Source organism: Trichomycterus rosablanca, chromosome 27 (assembly GCF_030014385.1).
Source record: "Trichomycterus rosablanca isolate fTriRos1 chromosome 27, fTriRos1.hap1, whole genome shotgun sequence".
Classification (NCBI taxonomy): domain Eukaryota; kingdom Metazoa; phylum Chordata; class Actinopteri; order Siluriformes; family Trichomycteridae; genus Trichomycterus; species Trichomycterus rosablanca.
The window spans coordinates 5,546,450-5,573,756 of record NC_086014.1 but is presented as its reverse complement, the minus strand read 5'-3'; the positions used below and the strand labels follow the sequence as shown (position 1 = coordinate 5,573,756).

General features: G+C 44.3%; 1 protein-coding gene across 1 annotated transcript; it reads left to right on the top strand.

Moving 5' to 3' along the window:
- Window positions 1-1,568: 1,568 nt before the first annotated feature.
- slc7a10a (solute carrier family 7 member 10a) lies at window positions 1,569-25,797 on the top strand. The gene is made up of 11 exons (XM_062989231.1): window positions 1,569-1,749; window positions 7,616-7,820; window positions 8,640-8,791; window positions 15,398-15,523; window positions 17,983-18,136; window positions 18,648-18,771; window positions 20,042-20,145; window positions 20,227-20,323; window positions 21,028-21,177; window positions 22,174-22,351; window positions 23,955-25,797. Exons 1-11 carry the CDS (start codon window positions 1,608-1,610, stop codon window positions 24,062-24,064), a joined length of 1,542 nt encoding a protein of 513 aa, XP_062845301.1. The 5' UTR covers window positions 1,569-1,607; the 3' UTR covers window positions 24,065-25,797.
- The last annotated feature ends 1,510 nt before the right edge of the window (window positions 25,798-27,307 follow it).

Here is a 27,307-nt window from a genome sequence, read left to right as displayed (position 1 = left end):
AGACAGTGAGTGTAGAAACAAGGAGGTGGTCAAAATGTTATAGCTGATCTGTGTGTTTTATCACTGTTTCTATTCAACGACATGCACCTGATCTTTATTTTTCATCCTCCCCCAGACACAGCCAATCAGAGTCTGTGTACATGCCTGACCAGCTTATAGCATTACTAGGATAAAGCGGTGATGTAAAACTGAATTAATTAATACAAAATATTGTATTAACGTTAGACTCTGGTTTGATCATGTGATATTGTAACATCCTTCACTTTTTGGGAAGCAGTGCTGCAAAACTTTGGACTGTGTCTTAGGGAATTTGTGCCTATTTGTGAGGTCAGGCACTAATGCTGGACGAGAATGCCTGGATGGCGAACGATGTTCCAGTTCATTCCAAAGATGTTGGCCAGCCTTTGAGTCAATGCTCTGCAGCTCTGTTATGGCCACATGGGTTGGGTCAGGCATTAACACAGACTCTGATTGGCTGTGTCTGGGGGGAGGATGATCAAACAGCCTAGCCACTGGGCGGTGCACTTGTCAGTGTGCGCTCGGTGCCAGTCCCAGGGCAGGCCTGCATAAAAATAAGGATCGGGTGCATGCCATTGAATAGGAATGTGCCTGATAAAATACACAGATCAGGCATAACATTAAAACCACCTCCTTGTTTCTACACTCACTGTCCATTTTATCAGCTCCACCTTGTAGTTCTACAATTACTAACTGTAGTCCATCTATTTCTCTACATACATTTTTAGCCTGCTTTCACCCTGTTCTTTAATGGTCAGGACCCCCACAGGACCACTACAGAGCAGGTATTATTTAGGTGGTGGATCATTCTCAGCACTGCACTGACCACTGATGGTGGTGGTGTGTTAGTGTGTGTTGTGCTGGTATGAGTGGATCAGACACAGCAGCGCTGCTGGAGTTTTTAAACACCTCGCTGTCACTGATGGACTGAGAATAGTCCACCAACCAAAAACATCCATATATATCCATCTTCTTCTTCTTCTTTTCCTTGGCCTTTGTCCCGTTAGGTTGCGGGGTCGGCTCTTGGCGGATCACGATCCGCCTCGATTTGGCACAATTTTTACGTCGGATGCCCTTCCTGACACAACCCTCCCTATTTTATCCGGGCTTGGGACCGGCACCACAATGCACTGGTGCATCTAGTGGCGGCTAGGTATCTATAAGACAATTCAGTATTTCCAATTAGCCTGGTGGCATGTTTTTGGACTGTGACCCACCCACGCGGACACGGGGAGAACATGCAAACTCCGCACAGAAAGGACCCGGACCGCCCCACCTGGGGATCGAACCCAGGACCTTCTTGCTGTGAGGCGGGAGTGCTACCCACTAAGCCACCGTGCCATATATGCTATATATGTTTTGTTTGGCTTGCCATAATACATGCATAATACGTGCAGCCAATGACCTCCGCCAGGTATCAGCAGGTAAGGCGCGTTTCTAGGATACGAGCCCGCGTCGGTGCGTTTTTAACTGGCGTCCACTGCAAGCGCGGTGCTCTTGTGGCGCATGCGCAGTGCAGGGCCAGACATCCCGCTCTGCTATATGAGTGCGAAAGCGGGCAGGTCGTGCTGGTTTGAACAGACGCAGAGATGGACGGGACCGAGGCCAGCCGGAGGAACTGTACAGGAGAGCGGAGTGGGTCGGATCCCAAAGTCAACAAGAGCGGCTCGGGGGAACGGGTTATGCTTAAGAAGGAGATAGGGCTGATGAGCGCCTGCGCTATTATTATAGGTACGTGGTGGTTTCCTTGTTTTATCACACGTGTGGGGAGTTGTACGAGTTTGCGTGGATCGATCAGGACCAGGGTGGCATCTTTCTATATGCGGGGGGTATGCAGAATACACAAAGGTGTCTGTTTGTTTGGAGTTTTGCTACTTTATGACATATTCATATGAAAAAAAAGTCATAATAATAGCAGCAAATATACTAAACTACTAATAACTAATAACTAACTAACTATGCGTTATAAGGCTACTTAGGCAAACTTGTGTTTATGTAGAGAAAGCTCATAATTCCATGTTAAGTAAAGCACTCTCTCTCTCTCTCTCTCTCTCTCTCTCTCTCTTACTCTCTCATCCACATGTGGAATTGCATCATTAGGAAGTTCTTGAACTCGGTTACGCGCCTACGTGGCTGTAATGCACTTTGTACAAGGCGAACCACCGGTCACGTTTTCTCCCTGTATGGATCACCCCCTACTAGGTGTACAAAAGTCCCTAATTTGCACTTATTTACCGACTTTTTTATTTGCACATTAAACGACTTTGGCTATTTTGCTTTGTTTGGGGGCAGCACTGTCGCCTCACAGTCCATTCTGTGTGGAGTTTGCGTGGGTTTCCACCTGGAGCTCCGGTTTCCTTCCAAGGTCCAAAGACATGCAACCAGGTTAACTGGGGACACAGACTAGTCCATAACTTGTACACTGATTGATCTTGTGTAATGAGTAACATGTCCTGTCATGAATGTAACCAGTGTGTAAAACATTACCTTAAAATCCTAATGAATAAATACATTTGCTTTGTTTGCATTCCTAACCCTGAGAAAGTGCCGTTTTCGGTGCATTACATATTTTAAAATTCAGTTTTCATCAATCGCTTGATCGTGGTCAGGGTCGTGGTGGAATTACTGTGCCCAAGGCCAACGTAGCAACTCAATGTAATAACTGTATGTATAATATTATAATATTATATACATATATATACATTTTATCAGCTCCACTTGGTCAGGACCCCCACAGGACCACCACAGAGCAGGTATTATTTGGGTGGTGGATCAGACACAGCAGTGCTGATGGACACCTCACTGTCCCTGCTGGACTGAGAATAGTCCACCAACCAAAAATATCCAAGCCAACAGCGCCCTGTGGGCAGCGTCCTGTGACCACTGATGAAGGTCTAGAAGATGACCACTTCAAACAGCAGCAATAGATGAGCGATCGTCTCTGACTTTACATCTACAAGGTGGACCGACTAGGTAGGAGTGTCTAATAGAGTGGACAGTGAGTGGACACGGTATATAAAAACTCCAGCAGCGCTGCTGTGTCTGATCCACTCATACCAGCACAACACACACTAACACACCACCACCATGTCAGTGTCACAGCAGTGCCGAGAATGATCCACCACCCAAATAATACCTGCTCTGTAGTGGTCCTGTGGGGGTCCTGACCATTGAAGAACAGGGTGAAAGCAGGCTAAAAATTTATGTAGAGAAACAGATGGACTACAGTCAGTAATTGTAGAACTACAAAGTGCTTCAATATGGTAAGTGGAGCTGATAAAATGGACAGTGAGTGTAGAAACAAACAGGTGTGTGTGTGCAGTTATTACATTACACACAGTTATTACATTATGAGTTGCTACACGCCAATCCATCACGCTCCAGGCTGTTCGATTTGTTTGCTGTTAGCTACATCATGTACTACATGACCTAGACAATCATGTCTGTGTAGCACGGCTGGCCGTAGCACCCCTGAGATTCGAACCCAGAATCTTAGCATAATATGATAGATCGCTGCGCTTGTATTCAAAGTTTCCAAGTGTGATGCATGCTTGCTTTCAAAAGCTGTAAGGTGGTCCAACCCTCCAACTGTTAAACGGAACTCTAATACTGTACTGTACTAATAATGACCATATGCACATAAGAGTCACTGGCATTACTGTTGTCCAGTTTGATTGGATAACATGACAAATGCTTCAATATGGCATGTTGACGCTGCGTATTAAGTAGGTCCCTGACAGCCCAACATGGGCCCTGAGGACCTGGGTTTGACTTTTGTTTACAGTCGTAAGGGGTTTTAACCTGTGACTGCAGCTGTTTCTGATAGACCTTCTACTGGGTTTACTTTAGATAAACTGGCTGCAGTAATTTGCCCTAGATGTGATTGGTTGAGTATGTCCTGTCTGGATTGTGTTACCGCGATGTGCCCAGTAATTCTGAGGAAGCCGGATTTACGGTGGCACGGTCGTGTTTCATTTGCTGTTTACATTTATAACCCAGTGAAACAGAGAGTCATTGATGAGTTAAAAATAATTCCAAGAGGTGCCAAAATTGTACGATGTGGTTTTGTTTAAATAAATATTGTAAATAAGTTCAGGAGTTCAGGAGTACAAGAGAGGCTTTATTGTCATTTTAACTATATACAAGTACATGTTGACAATGTTCCTCCAGGACCAGGGTGCAACACAGAACAATATACACAGTGCATATAAAAAAGTACAATATATACAAAGGTTGCTGCTCAGGTGGCGCAGCGGTGAAAAAGTACGCTAGCACACCAGAGTCGGGGTTTCGAATACATCGTATCGAATCTCAGCTCTGCCTTCCGACTGGGCTGGGCAACATGAACAACGATTGGCTGTTGTTCATAGGGGTGAAAAGTCGGATCATAGGTCCTCATAACTGGTGCAACTGCGGCCATGGGGGTGTGGCCCTCCGTACACAGTGCCCGTCTGTGTATGAACTCGACTCATGAAAATAAATGTATATATATATATAAAGCACATATAATGTATATATACAGTATGTACACACACACAAAGACCTACAATAAATACCAGGAAAGTAATTGAGGCAGACAAGACTAGAGATAATAGTAAATGATAAGTGTTTCAATCATTCTGCCGCCGACTGTATATTATTGAGGAGCCACACATAGACCTACTATTCCTAATTATCTTGACCAGCCTTCCTTCTGAGGTCCCACACAAGAACAACGTTCAACAACAGCTTCCCAGGCTTTTTTGTCCCAAAGAATTTGGAACCATTTCCAAGAAAATAAGCATCTCTTTTACCCCCATTTATCGTCCCTCTTGTCAAAACAACTTAGACAAAAATGCAAATCGGATGGCAGACAGTTACTGTCAGGCTAAACATGTTGAATAACTATAGAATTAATGCCTCTTTAATGTCTTTGGTGCCCAGCCAGAAAGTCAGGCTATATTGTTTTTCTCAAATTGACTTTGCCGTCATGTTGACCTCGACCACCGGGGATACTCCATCAAACAGTAGCATTCACAGTGGGCATGGAAGTGCTGGCATAAATCTTCAACTGAATATAAATAAAGGGACCAGCGCTGAGCCTGGAAACAGAATGTATGTGTGTGTGTTGTAGAGCTGAACGTCAGTGTTACAGAACTAAGAGAACCTATGGATCTGTCGCTGTCTGCTTCTTTTCACTCAAAAAGAACCATATCGGGTTCAACGTTCATCCCCCAGGCACAGCCAAGTCGACGGCTTGGGGGCCTGTTTTTTTTTAGGACAGGGTTTTAAATATAGAAAGCGAAGTGAGTTGGACTGCAGCCAAAAAAAGGTCTAGTAGGAGGTGCTACTTATTTATGTAGGTAATGTTTTGTGAAGGATGATGATTCATATTCCTATGTGCTTTATGTCAGTGTGCCTGACATACTGTATATGGTAATAGGCAGTGTCATGTTTGTGTAGTGTAGTGTAGTGTTTACACAGTTATAACTGATAAAGAGAGTTGTTATAACAGAGACGCTGGCTGCTTTTAAATGGGTCAATGACACAAAACAACCTGTCGAGTTAAAACATGTTTAGAAATGAGGTTTAAGACAGGAGTGTTGGTATCAGCAGTTATGTTTTTATATTTATTTCACTCACTTTTTATTTTATTAGCTCCACTTACCATATAGAAGCACTTTGTAGTTCTACAATTACTGACTGTAGTCCATCTATTTCTCTGCATGCTTTGTTAGCCCCCTTTCATGCTGTTCTTCAATGGTCAGGACCACCACAGAGCAGGTATTATTTAGGTGGTGGGTCATTCTCAGCACTGCAGTGACACTCACATGGTGGTGGTGTGTTAGTGTGTGTTGTGATGGTATGGTACAGAGAATAGTCCACCAACCAAAAATATCCAGCCAACAGCGCCCCATGGGTGGCGTCCTGTGACCACTGATAAAGGTCAACTCGAACAGCAGCAATAGATGAGCGATCGTCTCTGACTTTACATCTACAGGGTGGACCAACTAGGTGGGAGTGTCCAGTGAGTGGACACAGTGTTTGATCCACTCATACCAGCACAACACACACTAACACACCACCACCATGTCAGTGTCACTGCAGTGCTGAGAATGATCCACCACCTAAATAATACCTGCTAAATACCAGGCTAAATAGTATGTAGAGAAGTAGATGGACTACAGTCAGTGCTTCTATATGGTAAGTGGAGCTGATAAAATGGACAGTGAGTGTAGAAACAAGGCGGTGGCTTTAATGTTATGGCTGATGAAAGTACATCATGGGAAAACCGTATTACAGTCTGGAGCAGTACACATCCACATCCCGGCGTCTGTGCTAAAATCAGCTAATGCGTTATTGACTCCAATCCTCTGAAGTATGCAGCAACATGATCCAATCATTCATACTCAGCACTTTTACTCGCTCTTACTGCATGACGGAATATGGTGCAGCACTCTAAGCTTCTTCTACCATTTGTTTGTATTTAATAAACTGGATTAGAGGAAACGTGTAAGGCAGTCTATTCTTTTTAGCTATATTAGGTATTAATGCACTGTCATTTTATTCCTAGGCAGTTTAAGCACTATGGTGAAAGTGCCAGATTGAGCATCCTACAACACAATAGGCATCTACCAAAGTGAAGGACTCTTTGCTACCACAATGGGTTGAGGCACCGGCACAAGCAGCTAAGGAATACTTAAGTGTAGCATGTTCCTCCATGTGTGGTATTGCTCAATATACTGTACATTGATCAGCCATAACATTAAAACCACCTCCTTGTTTCTACACTCACTGTCCATTTTATCAGCTCCACTTACAGCTCCACTTACCACCCCCAAAGGACCACCACAGAGCAGGTATTATTTAGGTGGTGGATGATTCTCAGCACTGCATTGACACTGACATGGTGGTGGTGTGTTAGTGTGTGTTGTAATACCTTGTCCACTCACTGTCCACTCTATTAGACACTCCTACCTAGTTGGTCCACCTTGTAGATGTAAAGTCGGAGACGATCGCTCATCTATCGCTGATGTTTGAGTTGGTCATCTTCTAGACCTTCATCAGTGGTCACAGGTCACAGAAAACTCCATCAGCATTGCTGTGTCTGATCCACTCATACCAGCACAACACACACTAACACACCACCACCATGTCAGTGTCACTGCAGTGCTGAGAATGATCCACCACCCAAATAACACCTGCTCTGTAGTGGTCCTGTGGGGGTCCTGACCATTGAAGAACAAACAGATGGACTACAGTCAGTAATTGTAGAACTACAAAGTGCTCCTATATGGTAAGTGGAGCTGATAAAATGGACAGTGAGTGTAGAAACAAGGAGGTGGTCATAATGTTATGCCTGATCGGTGTAGAAGTCCACTGCTGGCTGGCTGGTGAAAAGAAGAGCCCAGTGGCTTTGCAAATAAGGGATGAGCAAGTATGGTCCCCCTCATAGAGATTTTAAAAAATAAATGACGTCACTACACAGAGTTGCCAGGTTTATTTATGTGAGGATACTTTCTTTATTGGTGTTATTCATCGTGAATCGCATAGCATCGTGGGTAGAGTGTATCATTACATCCCTAATTTTTATTAACTCCTGTTTTGTTTTCTACAGGTAACATTATCGGTTCAGGTATCTTCATCTCCCCGAAAGGCGTCTTGGAGCACGCCGGCAGCGTAGGCTTCTCCCTCATCGTCTGGGTCCTCGGTGGAGGGATCTGCGCTTTGGGATCACTCTGTTATGCTGAACTGGGCGTCACCATTCCCAAATCTGGTGGAGATTACTCTTACGTAACCGAGATCTTTGGAGGACTGGTGGGGTAAGGCTTGTATAAACCGGTTTGTTTGAATCAGCTTATCACCGAGGGGCAGCTGGTTAAAACTTTGTAATTCTCAGGCCTGTCTAGACTCCCATGCCTCACTCTAATAACTACATTTAAATCACATGGTCTGATATTAAGAGCCACACTTATTGCGAATCAGCGGTGTACGGAGAGACACACCCTGATCCGCACTCGTTCCCCGCCTCCGTGCGGGCGCCATCAACCAGCCAGCAGAGGTCGATATTCGATACGATGTATTCGAGATCCCGGCTCTGGTGCGCTAGTGTGTGTTTTTACCTGTAGCAGCAGTTATATGCATTTTGTCACCCACACTAAGCGAGTGCATATATGCGGATCAGCCTTGTGTACGGAGAGACACACCCTGATCCGCACTCGTTCCCCGCCTCAGTGCGGGCGCCGTCAACCAGCCAGCAGAGCTCGTAGTTGCGTCAGTTACGAGGAGACCCTATCCGGCTTAATATCCCACCAATATATGAACAACAGGCCAATCGTGTGGCAGAGCTGAGATTCGATATGATGTATTCGAGATCCCAGCTCTGGTGCGCTAGCGTGTGTTTTTACCGCTGCGCCACCTGAGTGGCCGCCACCTTGATATTTTAGAGTCACATTTTCTGGTGTAATTTAGAATTTTGTTGTTATTGGTGACTGCTCATGCCTTAGGACAACAAAGCAGCCCTTATTTATGGTACACCCTCCACCATACTTTACAGTTTAACACAACATAGAGACAATGTTTGTTGTCATTTTCTTTTAACAATGCGGTTGTTTGTGTGTTTGGTCCTTTTTAAAATCCAGGTTCCTTTTGCTATGGAGTGCGGTATGGATCATGTACCCAACGACACTGGCCGTTATCGCCCTGACGTTCTCAAACTACGTCCTGCAGCCCGCCTTCCCTAACTGCCTGCCTCCCTACGTCGCCACTCGTCTCCTCTCTACCATCTGCATCCGTAAGTCTAATGCCACCCTTCGGTCTTACGCCTGTGCGGATCAGTGTGTCTCAATAACATCAGCTTACAAACAGCTGAGTATTAAAATCAGCTGGACGCACGTCAGGGTCAGATTATTTATGGCGACGCTCCGATCAGACCGGCCGGGCAGACATCAGTCAGTAAGAACACCCTCGTGATTCAGCTGGTTCAGTCCTGTATGATCTGGACCAGGGGGGGCGGAACACATGAGAAGGTGTGTTGGGGGGTGTGTTTGTGTTTTTTCTAGGCTTGTACACAGGTCAGTTTCCACTACATGCACTACCAGCAGCGTCCAGGTCTATTTCTGGCGGTGAAATCCTAACCCTTATTGTGAGCACCAGAGAGAGATACAAGGACTAAGAGAAAGGTTAGACTGTTTTTTAACCTTTCTGTGCAGAGTTTTGCATGTTCTCCCCATGTCTGCGTGGGTTTCCTCCGAGAGCTCCGGTTTCCTCCCACAATCCAAAAACATGCAGTCAGGTTAATTGGAGACACTGAATTGCCCTATAGGTGAATGGGTGTGTGTATGTGTGTTTGCCCTGTGATGAACTGGCACCCCGTCCAGGGTGTTACTGTGTGCCTTGCACCCATTGAAAAGCTGGGATAGGCTCCAGCCCCCCCACACAGGGTCAAACCCCCCCACCCCCATCAGAAACTGATTAAGCGCCCAGGTCGCGCAGCGGGAAATTCTGCTAGCCGAGATTCTATACTCCTAGCCGTTGCCACCGGTCGGCTGGGCGCCATCTAGGGGGCATAATTAATTTATTTTTATCTATTTTTCCTCAATTTTTCTCCCCTATTCTAGTCGTGTCCAATTACCCTGATTACGACCCTTCACCGCTGACTGACGACGCCTCCGGTACGCAGTCAGTACAGACTGCATTTTTCTAATGGACGCTGTGTACGGAGGGCCACACCCCCATCAGCGTTGTTCCTCAGCCCTGTGCAGGCGCCATCAGTCAGCCAGCAGGGGCCGCAGTCGCACCAGTTATGAGGACCTATGATCCGACTCTCTACCCTCTAACCCTGAACAACAGCCAAACATTGTTCATACTGCCGCCCAACCCAGTCGGACCCCAACTCTGGTGCACTAGCGTCACGCAGCTAGGGCAGGATTACCGGACTATGTGAGTGGGGTCCGTTAAGGTCTGTGCGCGGGTCGGATTATTTACTTTCCAATAAAAACAATAGGGTGGAAGGCATGATCTGAATACTCTGTTGCATAGTCATTAAGCTTTTTTATTATTGATTGTTTTTAATTTTAAAAGCCTAGACATTTGTATTAAGCCCCAATGACACAATCAACAATATAATAATACGTTTTTTATTTAGGCAGCACTGAATATTATCAGGTTAAGCTTGTTTTAGAGATACAAGGCATACAAGAGATACTTCGGAGAACCTAACCCTCACGTGGGAGACTGTCAGCCTCTATAATGGTACCAGGCTTCAAACGCCACCCGCATTGTACATTGTTTTGGGGGTCTGGCGATTCAACAAGCAACCCCACCGCCTTTTCCTGGGACCCAGAGGCGGGAAAAAAAGCCAAAGCCGGTCAGAAGAGATCTGCTGTCAATGCGCACTTGAGCAACTGGGATAGTGGATCACATTAAACCGCCTCACACACAGGCTAGCTTCATAAATAAGCCGTCACGCTGGAGCGGCGGTCATCTGTTCATCTGTACTGAGACCCACTGATGGAATTTAGCCTGGATGGAAAGAGATACAAATCAATACATATAGAATATTTCAATATATTGTTGGATTCAGTTTTAGATAGGGATGTGTGTGTGTGTGTGTGTGTGTGTGTACAAAAATCTTGCCCGCCCCTGTTAAATGTCCTCACAGAATGTCAGAAGGTCACACTCAGTTGCAATCGCATTGCAAATTCATACACTCCTCTCAGACACAGACTTGGACACACACACACACACACACACACACACTGTTTCGCAGTATCTGGCTGGCCAGAACACAGCTGAATCAACAACTAAGTAGAACACCAAAACATGATAGAAAAACATACAAACAAACCACATTGAACACCTGGTACTGAACACAAAGTATCAGGTGCAACGGTGTTGTTGGGAAAACTGACTGAGGCGCCCAGGTGGTGCAGCGGGATATTCCACTAGCACACCAGCGCCGAGATTCTGAACTCCTCGGCCTTTTTCCCCCAATTTTTCTCCCCTATTCTAGTCGTGTCCAATTACCCTGATTGCGTCCTCTATACTGGTTCGACCCTTCACTGCTGACTGACGACGCCTCTCAACTGACTTGCGCCCCCTCCGGTACGCAATCAGTACAGACTGCATTTTTCACGCTGGACGCTGTGTACGGAGGGTCACACCCCCATCAGCATTGTTCCTCAGCCCTGTGCAGGCGCCATCAGTCAGCCAGCAGGGGCCGCAGTCGCACCAGTTATCAGGTGCAACGGTGTTGTTGAGAAACTGACTGAGGCGCCCAGGTGGTGCAGCGGGATATTCCACTAGCACACCAGCGCCGAGATTCTGAACTCCTCTGGCTTTTCCCCCCAATTTTTCTCCCCTATTCTAGTCGTGTCCAATTACCCTGATTGCGTCCTCTATACTGGTTCGACCCTTCACTCCATCGCAGGGCTTCGGGCTTTTCTTCTCCGGCTTTTTACTTAGAGGAGCTTTTGTACGTTCCTCTCCACTAATGCCGACCCCCGCTCTGATTTGAGGAGAACGAAGCTAACCCACGCCCCCTCCGACACGTGGGCAGCAACCGTATGCGTTTTGTCACCCACACAATGCGAGTGCATATATGCGAATCAGCCTTGTGTACGGAGAGACACGCCTCTGTGCGGGCGCCATCAACCAGCCAGCAGGGGTCGATATTCGATACGATATTCGTGCTAGTGTGTGCGACTCTGTAGCCCTCTGTTACTCACAGTACTAGTGGTGGGTCCGGTTCCACCGGGAAACAGTGGGCGCAAGGCAGGAATACCTCGGACAGGGTGCCAAACCATCGCAGGGCTTCGGGCTTTTCTTCTCCGGCTTTTTACTTAGAGGAGCTTTTGTACGTTTTATGGGTCAATTAGCTACATTTGTTTGCTGTTTGCATTTGGCCCCGATGCCTGTTTTTAGTCTGGCAAGGAAAAACGGAGCAGTCGGAGGGTCATTGAGATTCTGCTCTCATTAACGTTGAGTTCATTTAACTCCATTTGGGCGCTTTTGATACGTTCTGCTTTGTGCTACGACAAGGAAATGAAGGCAGATCTGAAAGGGGAAATGAGCTGCAGTCAAAGCAGCTAAAAAATAGCACAGTGGGAACTTCACTAGTGAGATAAGGCTGTATGTATGTAGGCGTATGTACACTCACTGAGCGCTTTATGTGGAACACCTGTCTCGAACATACTTCCGTTCTGTTTTATGAGCTACACCTACCACACTGATGCACTGTATATGTATACAGTTACTAGGTGTAGTTGCTCCGTCACTACGTTTTACTCCTTCTATTGCGGCTGTGTCTCACAGCAAGACAGTCCTGGGTTCGATCCCCTTTTTGTAGTTCTACAATTACTGACTGTAGTCCATCTGTTTCTCTACATATCTTTTTAGCCTGCTTTCACCCTGTTCTTTAATGGTCAGGACCCCCACAGGACCACTACAGAGCAGGTATTATTTGGGTGGTGGATCATTCTCAGCACTGCAGTGACACTGACGTGGTGGTGGTGTGTTAGTGTGTGTTGTGCTGGTATGAGTGAATAAGACACAGCAATGCTCCTGGAGTTTTTAAATACCGTTCACTCTATTAGACACTCCTACCTAGTCGGTCCACCTTGTAGATGTAAAGTCGGAGACGATCGCTCATCTATTGCTGCTGTTTGACTTGGTCATCTTCTAGACCTTCATCAGTGGTCACAGGACGCTGCCCACGGGGCGCTGCTGGCTGGATATTTTTGGTTGGTGGACTATTCTCAGTCTATCAGGGACAGTGAGGTGTTTAAAAACTCCAGCAGCATACCAGCACAACACACACTAACACACCACCACCATGTCAGTGTCACTGCAGTGCTGAGTATTACCCACCACCTAAATAATACCTGCTCTGTGGTGGTCCTGTGAGGGTCATGACCCTTGAAGAACAGGGTGAAAGCAGGTTAAAAAGGTATGTAGAGAAATAGATGGAATACAGTAATTGTAGAACTAGGGTTATATTTATTAGGATGTACTGTAATGATTTACTATACATATGAATTCTGTGGGTACAATAACTGACTGTAGCCCATCTGTTGTTTTGTACGCTTTGTCAACCTCCTCTACCCCCATTAATCACACTGACAAGATGTGCAGCTTGGGTGCAACAGTGTTGGGATTTTAAACACCTCAGTGTAAATGCTAACAGGGTATGTGTTCCTAATAAAGAGGCCAGCAAGTTTAAACAATATTTAAAACTCCCAACAACACTGTTGCACATGATACACTCATACCAGAACAACACACACGTCATAACCATGTTAGTGTTTAATTCACTGCAGTGCTGAGAATTGTCCGCCACCCAACATCATCTGGTCAGATAGGGTCATCTGGGTGTCCCTATTAATTGAGAAATAGAGTACATATTTTTACACACACACACACACACACACAGTCGTGACGGGTACCAAGGGTTACCAATTCAAGCGAACAAGAGCGAACTGGTGGGCTATTTCAGCGGGCAATGCGCTCATGTCTGTGTTGGGGCCAGCGGCAGTTTGGTTTTATGCTACCGGAAGCCATTTGTTGTTGGGGGGTCCGCATAATTCCCGGTGTTCGTGTGGCTGTTACGGGAGCGTCCGCTAAAGTGTGTGCGTTCGTCAGTGGGCGGGCAGCTCCGGGCAGTGATGGATGAGAGGAGGAAAGCTGTGTCACACAGTGTGTTACACAGTGTCCTTAGTCGCATTGCTGTATTCACGAAACCATCCAGCCCTGGAGACACCGGATCTCCACCAGGGCTCTTGTGAAACAAGACGAAACACACACACACACACACACACAAACACACACTTGTTGAGGCCCGGTTGTACACGCCTGCACTACAGACTATGCATGTGGCATGTCAAATGCTCAGACGGAAAGCGGATGGCGGGCTGGCTTTTTGAGATTCGTAACACTGCCCCATTGATACCCTAATATGCCCCCATTCTTTATGGTTTACATACTATATACTGTGTATTAAATACAGTACAGGAAGCAGTACCTTATCCTCAGGAATAACGTCTACCCAGAGCTGGATCACACCTCCAGCGTATGAAAAGCTTGTGACCGTTTTTCGACACACACTCTCCAACGTGAAATCTGAGCCGTACGCCCATATTTAGCCACGCTGCCCCTTTCAGTGTGTTACAGCATGACGTGTCCTACTCGAAACATTTGGTTTTAATTATGCCCTTCCACTCCGACGTTTCTTTCGTAGTGGCCTACAGTGGAGTGAAATATGAGAATGTACGGAGGAGAGAGAGAGAGAGAGTTTTACACTCGACTCTATTGTACAGACAGGCTTCCTGTTAATACAATGGTCTCCCTCGAAGGGAGGTAAATGATCCTGCTTTATCTGCAGACTCTCTGTCGTTATCCAGTAAAAACTATTTCTGTAGTTGATGCTAGCAGTCCAGGTAACTAATTAAATTGAATTAAATTACAGCTAACACGCAAGTTTATGAGCACTTTTTTATCCTCTACTTTAAGGACTGATTTGATATATACACCGATCATCCATAACATTGTTTCTACACACATTGTCCATTTTATCAGCTCCACTTACCATATAGAAGCACTTTGTAGCTCTACAATTACTGACTGTAGTCCATCTCTTTCTCTGCATGCTTTGTTAGCCCCCTTTCATGCTGTTCTTCAATGGTCAGAACTCTCCCAGGACCACCACTGAGCAGGTATTATTTAGGTGATGGATCATTCTCAGCATTGCAGTACCACTGACATGGTGGTGGTGTGTTAGTGTGTGTTGTGCTGGAATGCTGCTGGAGTTTTTAAACACCTCACTGTCCCTGCTGGACTGAGAATAGTCCACCAACCAAAAATATCCAGCAACAGCGTCCCGTGACCACTGATGAAGGTCTAGAAGATGACCGACTCAAACAGCAGCGATAGATGAGCGATCGTCTCTGACTTTACATGTACAAGGTGGACCGACTAGGTAGGAGTGTCTAATAGAGTGGACAGTGAGTGGACACGGTGTTTAAAAACTCCAGCAGCGCTGCTGTGTATGATCCACTCATACCAGCACAACACACAGTACTCACTGCAGTGCTGAGAATGATCCACCACCTAAATAATACCTGCTCTGTGGGGGTCCTGGCCATTGAAGAACAGGGTGAAAGCAGGTTAAAAAGATATGTAGAGAAACAGATGGACTACAGTCAGTAATTGTAGAACTACAAAGTGCTTCTATATGGTAAGTGGAGCTGATAAAATGGACAGTGAGTGTAGAAACAAGGAGGTGGTTTTAATGTTATGGCTGATCGGTGTATGTCATCTAAAGAAAAACGGTGTATATATTTGGATGGGTGTTCTGTTTTCACTCAGTGTACTACTGTATGAATCCCTCTGTTTTTCTTCTCAGTGCTGCTCACGTGGGTGAACTGCTCCAGTGTGCGCTGGGCCACACGCATCCAGGATTTCTTCACCATTGGAAAACTGCTTGCTCTTGTGCTAATCATTGTAGTGGGCTTGGTGCAGATTTGCAAAGGTGAGTGTGAGTGTATGTGTAAACAAAGCTTTCTTATCATTCAGCTCTAGCTGTTGTACAAATAACCTTTACAACCGAAACACAACCTGTCGTACCACTAGAGCTAAGTTGTTCACCCATAACATTTGCTTTTTTTCCCAGAGTGAGCGTTCTTGAGTTGTGCGACCCTGCGAGGCGTGGCATTTGCTTAGCAAATATGTATCAAAATAAATTTAACTTAATGCTGCTTTAATAACTAGTAATTAAAAAACTTATCATTTCCAATTCCCGTTGCTGCTTGCACAACCCCCAAGAGTCGGATCACCACACGCCCCCTTCGACACGTGTTCAATCTGTGGTCGCTTCCTATCACCTGCCAGTGTTGAATTTCCACAACTAAGTTAATGTGTCCATGTGACCATTCTCTCCCACCCAGACCGATCCTGGAGATCTCATATCATAGCGGGTGTTGTGGGAAGAGACCCCCATATAACCTTTCCTCCCTCAGACATCTGTGTCGACTGTGTTTGTGTGGATCCTCGGCCAAGAAGGTAGCTCTGCTGAGATTTGAACACTCGGCGCCGCCACTCCATCACCCCAGATGTATCTTTTAAATTAGAGTGGCTAGATTAAAGTGAACCTCTTCTTTTTTTTCAATTTTTTGCATGCATTTTCTCCAAATTTCGCCATGCATTGTGCTCAGGCGCCTATCTGCTAATCAGGGTCCTTATACAGCGTTTTGAAGACCCCACCCACATAGTCCGGTCATCCCGCCCAAGCAGAAACATTTACATTTTTGGAATTTAGCAGACGCTTTTGTTCAAAGTGACTTATAGTACAGTGACAGTATAATGTCTAATCAATTGAGGGTTAAGGGCCTTGCTCAAGGGCCCAACAGTGGTAACCTGGCAGTGGTGGGGCTTTTTATTACTAGTCCAGTACCTTAACCACTAGACTACAACTGCCCATACAGAAACGTGTCTGCTGCAGGCACTGCCAATTATGCCCGCTTGATGGTGCCCAGCTGACCGGTGGCAATGCAGAGTTTCGAACCCGAGGAGTTCAGAATCTCAGCGCTGGTGTCGAATTCCAAAACCCAGAGCAAACTACTATTATCAACTGAGGCGGATGGTCACTGTGTATGATTTTAAGGTCATTATACTGCGCTACATTTATTGGATAAACGGAAGGCTCACATGTCATTCATAATGAATAATAAGACGCTCCTTAAGGTTTAATGTCACTGAACTGATTCTTTCAGACAGAGAAAGAGGATCTGAACGCGCCACTACCCGACACCTGCCGTGACTGGAAAAACCCAGACATGCTTTATAAAATAACCCAATATTTACCTCAGAATGCAGGAGGATTAGCAGTGATGAGGACTCGAGCCTAGAAATAAAGACATCTTATAAAAGGATAAAACTACTTTTGTCTGCAGACTTTGTCTTTGCTCTGAATTGACTTTTTACCTACACTACACAAACATCATGTGTTATATAAGTGACGGTTATAAAAGCTAACGACATTCTTTTTGTTACTTGCACATAATGTAAAGTACAGTGGCCCAGAGGTTAAAGACTGGCACTGACTAAGCAAACAATAAGCAACAACTTTAACCTAGAAGGTTTAATTAAGTCTACAGTGGTTTTCTTGTTGGGATGTCAGGTTTGTTTGTGACTATGTAAATAACATACAATTATTAATAAAAATGTATGATTAATATCATTAATAAGAGTGTTATTCTACATTATACATTCATGCATTAATAATAAAATTAACTAAACTAAATGAAATTAATAAATTAATTTGTTTTTTAGGATGAACTTTGCACCAATAAAAAATTTGTATTTTGCTAAACCAAACTAATTATATATATATATATTTTTTTTTAATTATTATTATTATTTTTTAAATTCATTAATTAATTTATTTTTTTTAATGCATTTTCTCCCCTTTTTGTCCCGACTTAAGCGCATCCAATTGCGTCATGCTTCCTCTCTACCAATGCCGATCCCTGCTCTGATTGAGGAGAACGAAGCAAACCCACGCCCCCTCCGACACGTGGGCATCAGCCGTATGCATCTTGTCACCTACACTTTGACGAGTGCATGTGCGGATCAGCACTGTGTACGGAGAAAGACACCCTGATCAGCGCACTCTTTCCTCATCTCTGTGCAGGCGGCATCAATCAGCCAGCAGAGGTCGTAGTTGCATCAGTCATCAGAGAGTCCCTATCTGGCTTAAAATCCCACCCCCTATATGAACAACAGGCCAATCGTTGTTCATGTGGCCGCTCAGCCCAGCCGACACGATGTATTCGAGATCCCTGCTCCGGTGTTCTAGCGTGTGTTTTACCGCTGCGTCACCTGAGCGGCCCCTAATTTAATATATTTTGAGCATGAACTGAATCGTGACCTCAGAACTGAAATCATACTCATATGCCGGTTAACAATCATCATTTCTATGTGTCTCTGAAGGTCACTACGATGCTCTGGACCCTCAGACAGCATTCCAGTTCATACGGGATCCTTCAGTGGGTCAGATCGCGCTGGCATTCCTACAGGCCTCGTTTGCCTTCAGCGGCTGGAACTTCCTCAACTATGTGACCGAGGAGGTGGTGGAGCCACGCAAGTGAGTCACACACATGGTCTTTTTCTCTACTACAACACTGCAATATTCAGTCACTCAGGCAGTACAGAGCTTTCAGGACTCCCAAGGTCCTGGTAAGGTCAGCAGAAATGACAGTTTAGCCTGAGTGCGTGAGTTATAACAGCATATACATTTTGATATGAAATACATTTGTGTTAATTGTGTACACTGCATTAAATATACCTTAAATGTATTTGCTAAGCAAATACCATGCCTTACAGGGTCTGTGCATGTAAAGTACACAACTTCAGGCCACAGTTTTATCAGATTTCACAAGATCAGTGTCACAGATTCAGCTCCGGGAGCGCTCTCAGTCCAGCCAACGCCCTTTTTTTCGAGAAAGTCTCAATTGATGTTCAGGTTCATTCCAAAGCTGTTCAGTGGGGGCTTTATAGAGCTTTATAGAGTCATCTTGGAACAGAAATGGGCCTTCGTTTAACTATTTATGTAACAATTCCATTAGAATGTTCTTGATGTGAGTGTGTGTTTGCAGGAACCTGCCACGTGCCATCTACATCTCCATCCCACTGGTTACGTTGGTGTACACACTTACTAACATCGCCTACTTCTCCTCCATGACCCCTGAAGAGCTTCTAGCATCCAACGCTGTTGCTGTGGTGAGTGACTGCTCACACTACAACCACAACTGTAGTGGTGAGGCAGATAGCAATGGTGTCTCGCAGCTTTAAAGTCTTAGGTTCAATCCTAAGCCTGTGCTTCTAACTGCACTAACTACTTTAAATTCTGCCACTAGGTGAACAAGTGAGTATTAATGGGTGTGTGTACTGTGCCCTGTCTTGCACCTAGTGTTTTTGGGATACGCTCCAGATTCAGAACCTTTTTAAAACATGTAGATGACACTAAATTTGCTCTGTGTGTGCGAGTAGGTAAAGAGGGTGAATGTGTTATGCGTTACTTCCTAGGGGAAACCACACATAAACAGACAGAGGAGAACATATTGAGAGATTGCAAGCTGTGCACCACCTGTGCAGATGTGCACTAGTTGCCATTTTGGTACCAACTGATTACCCTGGTGTCACACTCGTAAACAGATGCCATATGCTGTAACCATGAATTGAACGTGCCATATCTACAACTCCTGAGAACACTGACAGATCCTAACATTACACAAAGCTAATGAGTGGAATATGTTCATGAGTTCATATGACTCGGACTCGACTCTTGACTCGTAAAAAAATGACTCGTAAACAACAAGTGTCCCTAACGTCAGCATGTGTTAACATTAGTTACATGTGACAATATATATAAACACATGCATGTCCGCACATATTTTGATATTTTGATTTGGGACACAACCTCTTCTTGTGACGCATCATAAAATAATGGAATGCCCTACGTAGTGCACTAGGAACAGCTGGTGTGAATGAAACACTCCTACAGAATTGGCCCTAAGGGTTGAAAGAGCGTTTTCTGAACCAATCAAACCTTCTGATTGTAATTTTTAGTAAAAAATGCTGTTATTTGCATTTATTCAGTTTGCGTCACACAGATGATGTGTCAATGAAACGCTTGATTGGCTTTGTAACGAGTTTTAATTATAAGCACATTTACAAAATAACGGATTATATTCCTAATGGGACACACGGTTATAAATTTAATAGCATCTGGAAGAACAGAAGCTTAGGTAAGCAGTGGTTATGATTTTTTTATGCTGTGTTTTGGATTTTGGCCCCTTTGCAATGAAAACAAAAGGTATCAGTTTAAGCTTTTAACTGGTACCTCCTTGTTACGGAAATTACATTCATTTGCACAATGACTAGGATAGTAAAGGCACTAAGTAAAACAGCAAAATGCAGTTGCTAATCCCATGTTGCATTTTGACCATATCCAAATATCCCTATTTAGACCTGTTCATTTGTGTTGCAGACGTTCGGTGAGAAGCTGTTAGGGATGTTCTCCTGGGTAATGCCCATCTCCGTGGCTCTGTCAACATTCGGAGGGATCAATGGCTATTTGTTCACTTCTTCTAGGTAAATTAAAACCTCAAAAAAAGATCTTGTGGTCGTCATAATGTTGCATTGTATTCATTTGCGAATTTCTGTGCTGCGCAGGTTGTGTTTCTCAGGAGCGAGAGAGGGCCACCTTCCCTACCTGCTGGCCATGATCCATTTAAAAAACTGCACACCCATCCCAGCTCTGCTTGTCTGTGTAAGATACACATCGAACACTCTAACACTCAATAAGATTATGACCTAAAGAAAAGTATTTGGACACTTGACCATGAGCTTGTTGGACGTCCCAGCTCTATGTGATCTTTTCAGCCATAACAACAGCCTTGAGGCTTCTCATAAGACTTTGAAGTAAGTCTGTGGGAATTTGTGCACTGATGTTGGTCAAAAATGCCTCTGTTAGGCGCCCAGGTGGCGCAGCGGGACATTCCGCTAGCACACCAGCGCCGAGATTCTGAACTCCTCGGTAAGTGGCAGTGCCTGCAGGAGACACGTTTCTGCTTGGGTGGGATGACCGGACTCTACGTGGGTGGGGTCTTCAAACGCTGTATAAGGCAGATAGAGAGGCGCCTGTGCAGAGTGCATAGGTGAAAAAGGGTTCCGCTAAGGGCTGCAAGCGGGTCGGAGGAGGCGTGAGCAGCAATATACCCACCTGGACTGCAGTCGGGGATCCCCCAGCAGTGGATGACAAACTGACTACGCTAAATTGGGAGAAAATGGAAGGAAATGCATAAGTAAAATTGAAAAAAAATGCCTCTGTTGATGTTCCAGTTCATTCCAAAGCACAGTCATCCTGGAACATTCAAAATAGAACAAATTTAAAAATTAACAGGGGTGTCCCAATACTTTTGTTCATATATGTATGTCTTGTTGTCATCTTGATGCTTTATTTCTCTTTCGCAGTGCACAGCAACCATAGTCATCCTGTGTATAGGTGAGACTCATAACCTGATCAACTACGTATCTTTTATAAACTTCCTCTCGTACGGGGTCACCATTGCTGGACTGCTGTACTATCGCTGGAAGAAACCGAAACTTTTTAGACCTATTAGGGTAAGTGCTAGCTGTCATTAACAGATTCAGTTATAATTAGGGCCCAGTCATTAAATTACATGATAAATTGAATGATAGAATAAATAGAAGCTAGAATGCACAGCACATCTTACATTATCGGTTGAATGTAAACCTAGAACGTCCAGCGACGGTCTCAAAGACCCCACCACCCTCTGTGTTCACACAATTGGTTGGTAGTTTCCTAAACTCAGTTACCAAAGTCGTGTTTTTAGCTGCTTTTTTGTGGGAATTTGTGCCAAAATGCATTTGTAAGCTCATAAACTTATAGTGGATGAGGAGGCCTAGCTCAAGGTCATCATTCCAGTTCAACCCAGAAGGGTTCAGTAGGGTTGAGGTCAGGGCTCTGGAGCACACGTAATACTCGCTTTGTATACAGCAACAGATTAAAGCAGGAACAGGAAAGCATCACCGTTTCCTGTTGCCGCTTTGGTGGTACAGCAAGAAGAAATCTAAACACCAGAGTAGAGATGAACGTACGGAAGCCATTAGCAAAGTGTAGGCATGGTAGGCATTTAGTAGTGCCTACCTATTTAGAAGAAGTAGTGTTGTTATTACTGCGGCTTAAAGCTCGCAGGCTTACAGCTTGACAGGAACACTACACATGACCTTTGGCCCTTGACAGGCATGCTTGTAGAAAAACAAGTGGCTGTATGTTTCCTGTGAGTGTAAATGTGCTCTGAGCTGTTTTGACAGCATATTAGGCATGTGGTCCTAATGTTTTGGGCACAACTACAACAATTGGTGTCATTCAAGTGCATCACGTTTACCGGTTAATTTGCAACATGAGACGGTCCTAGCAATCCTATGGCAATTCAGTTAGCAATCACATAGTCAAGAAAACACCCAACCAGTTCTGTGAACGCAGGGAGGGGGGGTGTCAAAACATAACAACAGACTGGATGATTCTCATTATAAGGTATTATACCCCCCCATGTTTATTTCCTTCTCTCTCTCTCTCTGAATATATGTATGTAGGTCAGTTTGCTGGTCCCCATTAGTTATCTGCTGTTTTGGGCTGTATTGCTCGGGTTCAGTTTGTACTCTGAGCCCGTAGTGTGTGGCATGGGGCTGGTCATCATGCTCACCGGAGTTCCAATCTACTTTATCGGAGTGCAATGGACAGAAAAGCCACGCTGGATCTATAGCGCAGTGGGTGAGTGAGGCTTCATTAATCCAGCTATTATGTCAGGTGGATTACTTACAGCAGGATGTGTGAATGTGACACACAACCAAGGTCTTGGGTACCTGACTCTCAAATGGTACTCTCAAAGGGTTTATTTGGCTACTGTGGTACTATTGTCTCCCTCCCGATATCAAGCCAGTAGGTTGACTTGCTGCTACTCCACATTTTATCTAAGTAAATGAAGGAGTGAGTGTGATACAAGTGATACCCTCTGACAGTCCAGGCACCATGTCCATGGTGTATTCTCGCTTTTTAGCCATTAAATCAGCATCTTGTTGTGGCACATAAGGTTGTGTGGATGCCTTCACACTTGGGTTTGAACCTTACATGGGGTCTATTAGGGTACACCATGTTTTACCTCCACCTTTGAGCAACATAGTAGTTTATTTATATATGTGTAATAAGAAAAATTGGGCAGTGATAGCTCAGTGGTTAAGGTACTGGACTAGTAAACAGAAGGTTGCCGGTTCAAGCCCCGACACCACCAAGTTGCCACTGTTGGGTCCCTGAGCAAGGCCCTTAACCCTCAGTTGCTCATCGTGTTCAGCTCATTGTGTAAGTCGCTTTGGATAAAAGCGTCTGCTAAATGCTAAAATTGTAAATGTAAATAAGTGAGGGAGTGAAAGTGTGATGCCCATGCTGAAATGCCACAATGTCCATGGTGTATTTCTGCCTTTTACTCAGTAATTTTGGGTAGCTTTGAACCTACCATGACCAAATAAATAAATAAATAAAATAAATAAATCACATAAATGTAACATAATTAGGCATTTTAATTATTCTTCTAGCTAAAGGTTTAGCTTATGTTTACTATTGTTTTGTAACAGTAAAATAACATGAAGTGTTCAGATTTATATATTTGGATTAATTATATAAAGTCACTCATTATTAATCTCTTTAAATTATTTTAATAATCTTTATTTAGGACTTAATTAATTGTTATTTACTACTGTAGTCTTTATGCTAACGATAGTTAGCATAACAAACGGGACTGTAATAGTGATAATTGCACTGGGTTACGAGCACTAACACCATCTAGTGGTAGCCAGTGGCACAATCTGCCTCTAATCGTTAGAGGTCTAGTAATTTATTTATTAATTAACCACTTAATCCTGGTCATGGATGCGGTGGGTCAGGGGTAATTATGAACACTGAGCCAGGACATCACACATTAACAGTCATGGGTGCAAGGCACACAGTAACACCCTGGACGGGGCGCCAGTCCATCACAGGGCACACACACACACACATATACACACCGATTTACCTATAGGGCAACTCAGTGTCTCCAATTAACCTGACTGCATGTTTTTGGACTGTGGGAGGAAACCGGAGGTCCCGGAGGAAACCCACGCGGACACGGGGAGAACATGCAAACTCCGCCCCGCCTGGGGATCGAACCCAGGACCTTCTTGCTGTGTGGTAAACATATAAATAATAAAACATAAAGAAAACAAACATATTCCCTTTTTATTTAAGTACGTCTGTCATCTTCATTTCTTGACCGAGAGACATCTGATACCTAGTCATTAATTTGTGAACATGCATGTGTGTTTGTGTGTGTATGTTTCAGAGCGCGTGACGTACATCGGGCAGAAGCTGTGTTATGTGGTGTTTCCTCAGCAGGATCCCTCTGAGACAGTTTCTCTCACCGAAGACACGGAGTCAAAGTCAGAGCTTTGAGCCTCAAATCTCTCAGGGAAATTTTCCTCTATTTATTTTATAGAGGAAAACACAACAGAGGCAGTTTGTCTTTCGTGTTTTTGGAGGCGTACAGATGGCTTCCACTACGGTGCTCTAGTTTGTACATTTTTTATGTCCGTTAAAGGTGATACGTATTGCCTTTTACATTTTTTTGGCCTTACTGTGCCTCAGTTCTGGATGTCGGCGTGTGTAAAATGAACCTTCTGCCTTTAAAGGAACTGGTTTCCACCAACCACCAAACAGGTGAAGTCTTTTTGTCTGCCTTACTGCCCGGAGGCCATTCCTGGTTTTAAAACAGAGCATGTGTTTTTGTGTCATGTAGGATCTCTTCATTTTATTTCTGCTTTTGTTGTTTTTGTATTAACAGCGCTTGATGTTTAATCTTCTGCTCCACATGTGTGCATGCTTTCCATTGTTCACTTGTAACCCTTTCATATTTGGTTTCTGTGCAGTGTGTGCCCAGGAATGGTCCCACGACTTGTGTGCACTTATTTAGTAGGCACTTTTAAAAATGACTTTCAGCTCTTATCTTTACTTTATGCATACACTAAGGGTTATATCATTTGTACGCACTTATTACTTTTTTTTTGTGCTATTTTTGGCTCTAAATAATAGTGGTCCTGTGGGGGTCCTGACCATTAAAGAACAGGGTGAAAGGGGGCAAACAAAGCATGTAGTGAAACAAATGGACTACAGTCATTAATTGTAGAACTACAAAGTGCTTCTATATGGTGAGTGGAGCTGATAAAATGGACAGCGAGTGTAGAAACAAGGAGGTGGTTTTAATGTTATGGCTGATCAATGCTTCATCTGCCTTATAGAACCTGTTAATGAATACTTAATGTATTTATGTGCAATTACAAATTTGGTTCTAAATTGACATTTACAGTTTTGTTTTTGCTGTCCTTGAAGTTTTGAACTGAACGTTTTAGGATTTTTTCTGGAACAACTGGTGTGTGTTTGTGTTAAGTTTGTATTAAGAAGTATGAATATGTATCACAAGCCTAATCTTCTGTCTTCTTTCCTTTTAAATTACAGTAGAACTATGCAATTATGCAATTTGTACTGCCACTAAAAGAAAATGCACTTGTTCCAGAGTTTAGTCACTTTAATATAAATCCCAGTTGATCTCAGTTGTAACTGATCTATGCAAACAGATTCTATTTAACAGCTTATTAATACTTTTACCTTTATAGTAGTATGATACATTTCTGTACTTTTGCTCAGGAACATTTTAGTCCCAATACTTTTAGTGCACACTTGGTGTAATGTTGGTACAAGATTACAACAAGATCATTATAAAGAATACAGTAATGCTACGCTTTGTCAATTCCGTTTGCTTGTTATGCTGTTTCTGGGTGATCTAATTGAAGCCACTTAATTTGATCGATTCAATTAACACTAATCATGGTTCTATTTCTCAGCCTTATTTAAGCTGGTGTAAATTATTAGAGTATTAATAATACAATTATTATTATAAAGTACCATTTTAGCTAGTTTAGACCAGTGTTGAGTGTTACTTGGTCAAAGACTCTCCAGAATCTCCAGCAGTGCAAATATCGGCCCTAAAGACAGCATTCCTGAGGTTATCATTTCTGCATGTCTGCTATAGATATCTTTCTTTTTGTATAAATAAATGTACAGACTGTCTATGGGTAACAATAACTGCTCAATAAATTTAATTCCCAATAAAACATCTCCTGAGACTTTCATTTTAGTGTTTCTGGTGTGTTTGTTTGGATTTTACCGTCATGTTTTGGTTACATTCATGACAGGACAGGTAAGTTACTCGTTACACAAGGTTCAAGGTCTCCAATTCACCTCACTTGCATGTCTTTGGATTGTTGGAGGAAACCGGAGCACCCGGAGGAAACCCGCGCAGACACGGGGGGAACATACAAACCACACAGAAAGGACCCGGACCGCCCCACCTGGAGATCGAACCCAGGACCTTCTTGCTGTGAGGCGACAGTGTTAGCCACCGTGCCGCCCTGTTTCTGGGGTGTCACACAGCTTCAGGGACTTGGGTTTGGTTTTTACCCTGGGTTAAGTTTGGTACTGACTCCATGGTTGCTGTGAGTCTGAGAGGGGCATATATACAGTATATACAGTGTATCACAAAAGTGAGTACACCCCTCACATTTCTGCAAATATTTTATTATATCTTTTCATGGGACAACACTATAGAAATAAAACTTGGATATAACTTAGAGTAGTCAGTGTACAGCTTGTATAGCAGTGTAGATTTACTGTCTTCTGAAAATAACTCAACACACAGCCATTAATGTCTAAATGGCTGGCAACATAAGTGAGTACACCCCACAGTGAACATGTCCAAATTGTGCCCAAAGTGTCAATATTTTGTGTGACCACCATTATTATCCAGCACTGCCTTAACCCTCCTGGGCATGGAATTCACCAGAGCTGCACAGGTTGCTACTGGAATCCTCTTCCACTCCTCCATGATGACATCATGGAGCTGGTGGTTATTTGACACCTTGAACTCCTCCACCTTCCACTTGAGGATGCGCCACAGGTGCTCAATTGGGTTTAGTCCATCACCTTTACCTTCAGCTTCCTCAGCAAGGCAGTTGTCATCTTGGAGGTTGTGTTTGGGGTCGTTATCCTGTTGGAAAACTGCCATGAGGCCCAGTTTTCGAAGGAAGGGGATCATGCTCTGTTTCAGAATGTCACAGTACATGTTGGAATTCATGTTTCCCTCAATGAACTGCAGCTCCCCAGTGCCAGCAACACTCATGCAGCCCAAGACCATGATGCTACCACCACCATGCTTGACTGTAGGCAAGATACAGTTGTCTTGGTACTTCTCACCAGGGCGCCGCCACACATGCTGGACACCATCTGAGCCAAACAAGTTTATCTTGGTCTTGTCAGACCACAGGGCATTCCAGTAATCCATGTTCTTGGACTGCTTGTCTTCAGCAAACTGTTTGCGGGCTTTCTTGTGCGTCAGCTTCCTTCTGGGATGACGACCATGCAGACCGAGTTGATGCAGTGTGCGGCGTATGGTCTGAGCACTGACAGGCTGACCTCCCACGTCTTCAACCTCTGCAGCAATGCTGGCAGCACTCATGTGTCTATTTTTTAAAGCCAACCTCTGGATATGACGCCGAACACGTGGACTCAACTTCTTTGGTCGACCCTGGCGAAGCCTGTTCCGAGTGGAACCTGTCCTGGAAAACCGCTGTATGACCTTGGCCA

What these genes read in the sequence shown, in the direction of transcription:
- slc7a10a (XM_062989231.1), top strand. Translation starts at nt 1,608, where the DNA reads ATGGACGGGACCGAGGCCAGCCGGAGGAACTGTACAGGAGAGCGGAGT. An exon ending in ATCTTTGGAGGACTGGTGGG is followed by an intron (nt 7,821 to 8,639) that starts GTAAGGCTTGTA and finishes TTTAAAATCCAG; the next exon opens with GTTCCTTTTGCTATGGAGTG. An exon ending in GAGGTGGTGGAGCCACGCAA is followed by an intron (nt 18,137 to 18,647) that starts GTGAGTCACACA and finishes GTGTGTTTGCAG; the next exon opens with GAACCTGCCACGTGCCATCT.